The sequence below is a fragment of the Arvicola amphibius genome, chromosome 14, assembly GCF_903992535.2.
Source record: "Arvicola amphibius chromosome 14, mArvAmp1.2, whole genome shotgun sequence".
In the NCBI taxonomy this organism is placed as follows: Eukaryota; Metazoa; Chordata; class Mammalia; order Rodentia; family Cricetidae; genus Arvicola; species Arvicola amphibius.
The window spans coordinates 4,669,247-4,679,158 of NC_052060.1; the positions used below are offsets into that span (position 1 = coordinate 4,669,247).

The window sequence follows — 9,912 nt, forward strand, 5'->3', positions numbered from 1 at the left end:
ACTGGGAGGCCACGACATCAGGAATCAAAAGCTTTATTGTTACCAGAAAAGCACTTCAGAGCTGAATTTTTAACATCTCATCCCCAGACTGTTGTGTCTGAGAGAAAAAGCAAAGCCAATGGGGCTCAAAGGTGAGACCGCGAGACCTCAAAACCTCACGGTAGATGAGCTTCGTGGGGATGAAGAAAGAAACAGAGAATTAAAGAAGTGTTTCTACAGGAAAGCGGGAGAAGAGGAGACACTCTGGCTGGCCGGTCTTCCTTCGTCAGCATTGCTCTCCGTGGTCCTCTTCTCCAGGTCAGCAACAACCTCCAGACTTCTGGCTGCTGCTACCGCCGCCGCCACCACCGCTGCTGCCACAGCAGCTGCTGCTGCCACCGCTGCTGCCACCACTGCTGCCACAGCTGCTGCTGCCACCACTACTACCACAGCTACTGCTACAGCAGCTGCTGCCGCCGCTGCCACTGCTGCTGCTGCCACCGCCGCCACTGCTGCTGCCACAGCAGCTTTTTCCACCGCTGCTGCCACAGCTGCTGCCGCCACCGCTGCTGCCACAGCTGCTGCCGCCACCGCTGCTGCCACAGCTACTGCCACAGCAGCTGCTGCCACCGCTGCTGCCACAGCTACTGCCACAGCAGCTGCTGCCACCACTGCTACAGCATCCAGAGCTGTGACGTCGGCGACGGAGAGAGAATCGGGGCTTGTGGTGGCTAGAGCAGCAGCTGCCACCCCCAGAGCTGCAGCAGCCCGATGAGCTGGAGCCACAGCAGGAAGAAGCAGGGGGACACTTGGGCGTCTTGCACTTAGGAGGAGGAGGTGGGCACTGTTGCTGGCTCTGCTGGCAGGACATTTTGAAAGGAACTGGATAAAACTGAAAGATAATGAAAGAATTTTAAGATCGGCAAGCCCAACAATGTTTCTTTGAAGACTGAACAATGAATTTACAGTATTTTACCTCTTTGGTGATTAAATATTTTAAAACCCAACCTCCTAAGTTCACTTCCAAAATAAAAAGTACAAATGATCCCAATATAGGCAGTTCATCTTTTCAAATGAATTCATTGTAAAGTCAAGAAGGTACTGATCATAACCTTCCATTAACTTCCATTAACTTCCATTTCCAGATGGACCCTTCCTTCCCTCCAGACCCTTCTTTCCCCTTGTTCATCTTTAAGATGCCCTCAGCCCCACCCAGAGCCCCTTTCTGCCCAGAAAACCAGCAGCACCAGAGTCTCTCTGGTCTGAGAGATAGTCTACCTGGCTCAGGCACTGGACCAGATTGCTCAGGAAGCAATGGACTGAGGTGCTAACGAGAAGCTTCTGCCTTTTATATAGTTCTGCTCTGAACTGAGATCCCCATGTGTGGGATACTGATAGCATCTTTCATGAGGGGTATGGATGACTACCTCGCCTTACAACCCAAGGACCCAATTCCTCCCTCTCTAAGCATCTGAGGTATTAACTCTCAGAAAGAGCCTCTGAGAATTGCAGCCTTGGAGGATGGCGATGGGACGTTGCACTGTGTACAGCACCTGTCCATCAATCTCGCAAGCAGCTCTGCTATGCTCCCTATTACCTGAGCTGAGCCAGTCCAATTCTAGGCCGCAGAGGGTAACGATAAGACATATTTGTTCTTTAGAACTGGAAATGGAGGGTGACATTCCACAAAAGGGGATTAAATGGTGATTTTCGAATAAGGACAGGAATCCAAAATAAAAACCCTGGCTGGAACCAATACGCTAGCATGATTCTGATCATTCTTAGATAGTACCATGACCTTGACCAAGAATGCTGGATATTCTGATGACACTATTTCAGACAGGTCTGGTGCAAATGAGTGGGTGGTTGGTATTCTCTCCTTGTCTGAATTCGACATACCAAAAAAGTCCACGAGCATTTGTACTGACAGATCCCTTCAAGTGGGCAGAAGCTGTTGAAGGCCCTGTTTTCATAAATAAAGAATACACCCAGGATGACCAGAGGCAGAGGGACCAGGTGTCTACAGAGGGTGAAGCAAGAGGACAAAGCTCAGCTGAAGTTGCCACAAGTGGCCCTTGAGCTGTGGTCCACCCAACGGGAAAAACAGAGAAATGCTTTTTGCCACAAATGACTTCACATAGAGAAGGCTGGCAAAGGGAACTGGGGGGTTGTGCAAGGAGATTTGAGCACTTATGATGGAATGCAAAATTATTTTCCCTACAAAGAATGCTCCATGGCTAGGTTAAACCCCCAGGAAAATCAACACTGATTGAGCTGGAAGAGCGGTCAGTGTCAAGTCGTAATGAAAGGTGTGGGTGCGGGTGGAACTGAAGACCGAGAGAACTACCGTATCTGGGGTCCATGCCTGGGTGGATGGGCTGTAGCGGGAAGCCCCGTGGTTCAGTCATAACACATATTCCAGGACTAGCTTCCAACTTTGTTCTATCAATCAACTTGCTTAATTGTCTCTGTAAAAGCAGGCTAATAACAGTTCCTAGCCCACTAAGTAAGGCAACCCGGGTAAAGGTCTCAGAGCAGCGCTAGACTTGTGAGAATAAAGTATAACTTTACAAAAGAATCTGCATCAGTGAGCTGATGTACCAAATGACATTCATCAATACACACAATCTATGTTTTTAGGTATCCTTTGAAAAAATAAAAATCTATGAAAAACTATGAAATTTCAGAAGTAAAAATAATCAAATCACCCACTAAAGATCCAATTGCTTCTGTAAGTAAGTATATTCTCAATATCAACTTAGTGATCTACCTCTTTCTGAAACCAAAACTATACGAGGAAAGAATGTTTATCTCAAAGGACCATTTTAATAGTCATTAAACTCTTGGAATAATGCCTAGCACATAGCACAACTCTGGTGTCACATGTGTTCTGATAGCAAAAGGTTAGGAGCGCTTCTTTGTCAGTGGAGGGGGAGATTATACAGGCCACACTCATGAAAATAAAGTCCCTGTGATTCCATCCCCAAATATTTCACTCTCTCCTTCCTTTAATTTTGACTACATGTCATTTTTAGTAATCTGTGTTTTCCATTGGTTTTTCATAGCTGATATCATACTGCGTATGTGAGGGGTTTTCCTATTAATTTTTAACTAACATGGTACTGGGAACATTCCCCCGTGAAGATCATTTCACAGACAGCACAGGGTCGGCCCATGTGGTAGGAGACATTATGTCTAAGACAGGCTCAATATTTGAGTCTCAGTTGTTTGCTTACCAGCAGAGAGACCTTAAACAAGTTATTTTAGCTCTCTCCCTCACTGGCCTCATTCGTGAAATAGCATTGATCTCTCAGGGTCATTTACAGAGTAAGTGGCTGACATTCATAAACCTCTTAGAATAGTACCTAGCATATATAAGAAGTTCTTGATAAATTAAGGAACGAAATCTGACACCATTCTACTTTTGAAGTTCATAGCACAGGGGACAGGCTGGGTTTAAAGACCACGAGGTCTGGAAATAGAGAGACTGATTTGGTTCCTGGGTCTCCCAGGAGTCACCCCTGTCTGATAAATAAAAAAAAAAAAACTCAATAGGAGCTAAATGAATCCCATGTTTAATACATAAGTACAGCGATGTTTGAAAGGAATAGGTCCCATATGCTTACAACTATATGGTCGTCTTTCTGTCCAGCTAAACACACAGGAAAGGTCTTTGAGTTTGGAAATCTTTGAGGGATCTAACTTGGTGTTTTGTAGGCAATAGATGTTCAGTTTTTATCTCTTCACCAGATTGAATTTGCCATTCAGAAGAGAAGTCAGGCACCTCCAGCAAACCTGGACTAAGATTTGTTTTAACAACTTCCATACAGTTCATGGAATGGCAGACTATCTGGACAGAATGTTGACTGCCATTCATAGACAGTGATTCTTGACCCTAGAGGCTGCAACATTCTCCAGGAACCCACTGGGTGGTTCCAGTGTAAATCAAGTCCTAGAATTAATAGCTTAGATCAAGAGAAAACTGAGACTGGGAGATGGAGGGACACTTCCGCTGACTCACACAAGGTCAGAGGTGGAGCTGAACTTCGAACCCATCTACCAACTGTGCCACCATCACAGCACTCTGCCTCCTAGATGGAAATTTAGTTCTTCTCGTGCCTTTACATCCCTCTAAATGTGTGGGCTCTGTAGCTGCCATTTGAAAACACCTGGGGAGGGAGAATATCTCTATAGAGCATTTCCTTTGAATCACTACTCCTGAAGCAATGCAGTGTGCTATACACAGCATTTACATTGCACTCGGTGTTTGAGGCAGCCTAGATGTGATTTTAAGCAGATTAAAAGGACTTGCATAGGTTAATACAAACAGGTTTCCTTGTATGTAAAAGACTTGAAAATGGTGGGTGCAACATGAGGTCCACAGGAAATCCTAGAACCAGTCTCTGGGGATGCCTGGAGTCTGCTTACTAAACATAGCTCTGGAAGCTGGAGTGAAAAAAGTCACAGCTATGGTGACTCATGGCCTGAATCGCATGTCTTGAAACATCAACGTTACCTCTCCTTCCTTCAACGACTAAGAATGAAGTCTCTGTCTGCAAAGGATTGTCAGGCATTGCCAGGGAGGGGCCATCTGGCAGGCCCCGAGGTGCCTTCCCAGGGCAGCACCGCTCTAATGACTCCCCTGTAGCCCAGAGCTCCTGCCTTGCCCACACCTGACTTATCGCTGCATCAAACTCACAAGACGTTCATGACATCAATGAGATTCAATTGTGGGCCTGACAAGTACGTCTTCTTCCTGGAGGGAAACTCCTGGAAGAAGCAGAAGTGGAAGTGGAACCTGGACATCTGAGCAGAAGGTCGCAAAAGGACCCCAGACTTTTTTTTTTTTTTTTTTTTTTTTTTTTTTTTTTTTTTGGTTTTTCGAGACAGGGTTTCCCTGTAGTTTGTAGAGCCTGTCCTGGAACTAGCTCTTGTAGACCAGGCTGGCCTCGAACTCAGAGATCCGCCTGCCTCTGCCTCCCGAGTGCTGGGATTAAAGGCGTGCGCCACCACCGCCCGGCTGACCCCAGACTTTTGAATGACAAACAAAACTAGACAGTCCTATTACACTGTATGAACACTTCCCTTCTTGAACAGATATGGAGGGTGGTCCTTGAAAACCTGTCCTCTGGCTTCCCTTTCTCTGTGTTCCTGCCTGGAAACTTACTCTAGGGAGCAGTGACTGGGCTAAACGTTATTGTCACCCTCCACACGCTGATCCAGGCTCTGACATTGTAAAGGTGTCCTTGTTTGTTTTTATGTTCAATATTCATGATTGCCTTGGTGTCGTCTCTGGTAGTCTGTGTGATGCTCACCCACCTCATTCCTCAAACCTACAAATGTATTATCCTACAGCAAAAGGGACTTGACATGTTTGAACAAGTTAAGGGCCTTGAGATGGGAAGACCTTGGATTACACAGATGGGCCTGATGGGCCTCATGAGGGTCCCTCTAAGAAGCAAGCAAGAGAGTCAGATTCAGAGAGAGACCATAGGACAAGGGAAACAGGTGCTGGAATGAGACATATTGAAAATGCTGGAAGGGTCCATCAGCCAAAGAATGTGGACCACCTCTAGGAGCTAGAAAACACAGAGAGCTTTCCTCGTGCCACAGCTAATGGGATTTCTGGATAGAACGGCCTCTAGAGATTTCTATGATGAGGCTACAAACCTCATTTCCTTCCTTCTTATGCACTACTGTGTCCAATAAATGAATGTTAGAAACACATTCAAAAGTTGTGGCACCGGAGACTGACTCACAACTGCTTGTAGGCCCAGGTGCATGTGTGAGGGCTTCCTAAGGAAGCCCCACCTCCAGGCCCTAAGCCAGTCTGAATCTGCCTCCCATGTCTGCGTGGTCCTCGCTCTCTGGGATGCTCATAGTCAGCTGTGGTTTATCTTCTCCGTGAGGAACCTTCCCACAGCTGGAGCCTGAGGTAGGAATGCCCCAAGATCCCTGGAATGAATAAATGGAGAGAGGAAGATCCCTCCTCTTGGAGAATAAATAAATTCATGAGGCAGGCACTAGAAAGAATAAATACAGCCAGCAAGGTTCCCGGGAGCTCATGCGCGTGCATCTTGTTTTCCCAGCTGGGCATGAAGTGGCATACTCAGGTGCAGTAGGGAGGGGCAGGCTGCACAGTGCCAAGTGCACCAAGGCAGCTGCAAAGGCTCCACTGTCCAGTAGGTGACACTTCCTGTGGGGAGCTCAACTGACTCTCATAGCTGAGTCCCTGTTTGCCCTCACTAGAGGAATAGCAGGGACTTTAAAAAAATACATAGGTATCTTTACTCACACTGAGAACCTGCAGAAAGCCAGGCCTAGGGTAGGCAGTGAGGGGCAGAATGGTGCCCTCCACTGTCACCCTCTAGGAGTCCTAAGAGTCAGCATCCCAGTGTAGAGTTCCCACTGAACTGTAATCAGAGCAGACTGATGGAAGGGAAACAAAGCCCAGCTGAATTAGACAAGTGGCGTGTACAGTGAGTTACAATGGTGTAAATAGTGCACTGACTCTATTTGGTTTATACTTTAAATATGTCTACAATGTATAAATGCATTTACACTAAAGGGAGCTATATCAAGATGCCAACAGCAATTATTTCAGAGTACGGGATCACATGCATTTTATTTTATCTTACTCACATGAGTTTTTTAATCTTTGTTTATTTATTCAATTGATTTATTAATAATATTCTTTATTTAATGTTTAAGTTAACATACAGATACTGCACCAATCAAAAAAAGTCAGAGAAGTCCCCACCAGAATAGCGTTTGGTATTCTACTCAATTTTTGTTTTGAGTATCTGTTAGTACTAGACAACAATACTTATCACTGGAAAGCAAGGATGGAGTTGCTACCCACAGCCATGTCCCAGTTTATCTGACCTCTAGTGGGTCACCCTTTGGTTGAGTACCAGAATATGGAACTAAAGTGAAGCACATACCCTAGAAACACCTGCTGAGGACAACTATGCTGAAAGCAGGGGGCCTGGAGGGTAGGGTGGGAGGACCAAGAAGAGCTGGGTCGGTGCCAGAGTCTGATGGTGAATGTAACCTGGCCCTGGACTCCAGCTAGGGACTGAAGATGCTGGGTCCATCTCTGTCCATCAAATCATGACTACATGGTACCAGGAACTTGCTGTTTATTGATTTCAAGTGCTGGGTCCAGTAGTGAGAAAAGTTAGCTCTCCACCTCAACTCATGCAAAAACACCATCTTCCCTGGAGATCTCAATGATCAATTGATGATGTTCCCATCCCAGAAGAAATGTAATTTGACTTTGTACAGCTGAAGCCTGTCTCCAGAGCACATGGCCGACTTGGTAAAGGGAAGGAAGAGAAAGAGAGGAGAAAGAAAGAAAAGGGGGAAAGAGGAAGGCTAGAAAGCAACAGCTGGGACTTGAGTGATAAGTGGCTTTTCCACTGTGCACCATTCTACTCCAGGTAGTGGAGAGTCTGCTGACCTTAAAAGGTGAGCCTAGGTGACTCTTGCTTGGCACAAAGAAAAACACTTGTAGATTCCAGCACCATCATGTACAATTGCAGTTGGAGCTGCTCTTTCTTCACCTCTTTTCCTTCAACGTTGATGCTACCCACCCACCATGCACACTCCAGCTCAAGGCTGAACCTGTCCTGGCATGCCAGGACTTCCTGGACCTGATCAGCCATGCTTCTTCCTCTGGAGCACAAGCAGAGTGTGGCTGAGTCATGTTGCAGGCATCTGGACAATTTCGCAGATGCCTAAAGGCTCTGGGCTAATGATGAAATGGCCGAGAATTTCCTGCTGTCTTTGTGCAAATTCTTTCCATTAAAATCCAGTAGAGCTACCGAGAACTGTCTCTTTCCTAGGTTTGCAGACTATGCCATCCAAGGTACTCGGGCTTGGGCCTTCCTTCCTTTATTCCCCTTTACTCTGCCTCTAACACACACACACACACACACACACACACACAAACACTCATGCAAACACTTGCCTGATCAACCATAAATCTTCTTCATCGTTTTAATGTCTTACTAAAACATCCCCTTGTTGCCATGTGATGATCTTTCCTCTTCTCCCAGGTCCCTATCCTTTACCCAACCCTCTGATTATATCAACCACTCCACTGATTCTCAGCTGGGTTGAACAGACAAGTTGTTAAATACTGCAAGGTTCCAACTTCATGTCATACCCTCAGACTCCCTCAATTCCGATATGGTCAATAAGGTAGACAGTCAAAAGGATAGCTGTAGAAAGAACATGCTGTTGTTGGAGCCAACTGCGTACTGCAGTCATTGCATACAATATGACCAGTGCCTCCTGCAAACTGCCTCAGTTCTCCCAGTAAATGGTCCCAAGACTCAAGTTAAGGGGCCATCTTAGCTTCTCCTTGCTCCTCATCCCCACATCTGATGATACAGAGGGATTTTTTTCCTCCCATCCCTACTCCCTCTTTTGCCCAGATTCTTTCCATCTTTCTAAAAAATGAGGAGCCTGAGCATACTTGAAACTTTTAAAGGCTTCCATGCTATCTCCAAAGGAAAATAAAATTCAAATTTCTTCAAATAGTACTCAGGTTCTTAATGATTTAACATCTTCTAGGAATCCCCTACCCTTACAGTATCTGTGATATGTAGGTATTATGGCTTGTTCAAATTCTTTCCCAACCCTAAATGTGCCCAGATGCACCCACACCTTAGGGATAACCTTGCCTTCTTAATGTGTTCTTCAGGCTCCTGCCAACTAGAAAACCTGCCCAGGCAGACCCCAGCACTACTGCTACAGAGGATCAATGTCTATCATGCTGTGAGCCTATCCTGTTGAATTTAGATCCTCCCAGGCTTAGGAAGGCAGGCTTGTTACTTCCACATGGCTCAGCATGCCCTTAAAACCCGGGGAGACCTTCTGAAGGTCTGAGCTCGGCTCTGCTAAGGACAGCAGCCTCAAGTTGTTCATCACAGTACCCTCAAGTCCAAACACGGCTCATGACATTTAGCACATAGTTCTCGGATGAAGAAAGAAGCAGGGGAAGAATGAGAGCTTGTCGTCATTGTCACAGAGGGAGGAGGCCCACATGGGGCCAGTGTGGCTGTGGTACAGCAGGTTCTGACCTTGACTCAGCCTGATTCAGTTGGAAATTGTGACTGAAGTCACTTCTCCTCAGCATGTTGCCTTGGTCACCCAGGGATGCCGGGGAAACACCAGGAGTTGAATTCCTTCCCAGGTAAATTAGGTGACGTCAGTCCAGCTTGAGCTATTATTAGACTTCCCAGGTCACCTGGAGTCTATCAAGTATCTCAGTCATCTCTCCTTATCGAGAGATTGGCTCAAGAAGTCAGGACAGGTGGTCCACTGCCACTCTTAACTGCCTACCTCACTGGTCACATCAAGATGGAGGAGTCTAGGGTGTGACGTGGAATGGAACCTTGCAGGGTCTAACAGGTCTCTCTGTCTATCCATTTGAGGGCCAGGGAGATTTTGGGAAGTCTTATGGGAAAATTAAAACCTGAATGATGAATCTGTTTGGTGAATCTGCTCCCTCCCCCACATACTTCAGACAGGTGCCTAAGGTGGGCAGGAAGTGGGTCTCTAATTTGGTGCCTTGGTTACTACTCTTCTAAGGAGGTTACTGTGTGGAATCCCTGTGGATGAACTTTCTGAACCTCTGTCATTTCCTAAAATGCACTGTAACACCCCAGTGACCCACAGTCTTCTGATAAAGACGGAGCTTGGATCCTGGACCAAACTTCAGGCCCCAAAGAGGGCTGGTAGGTATAGATTTATAGTGCATTAGTAAATATTACCAGAAGATACTTGCAACATAGTATATACTCACTAAATATCGTCAATAAGAAGGAAGTGGAACAGAATGAAAGGCAAAAGGAAGCTAAGTCAGGTACTGTACGTGAACTAGCTGCCATCAAACCAGCCGAGGGAGCAATGCGAGCCTATCTG

The 9,912-nt window shown here is 46.2% G+C and overlaps 1 protein-coding gene across 1 annotated transcript; it reads right to left on the minus strand.

The window, feature by feature from the left end:
* Positions 1–370: 370 nt before the first annotated feature.
* On the minus strand, positions 371–850 carry LOC119800616 (late cornified envelope protein 1C-like; the record flags this gene model as incomplete). The annotated part of the gene is made up of 1 exon (XM_038310765.1): positions 371–850. A coding segment is annotated over exon 1 (480 nt), but the record flags the coding sequence as incomplete, so codon positions are not given.
* Positions 851–9,912: the final 9,062 nt, after the last annotated feature.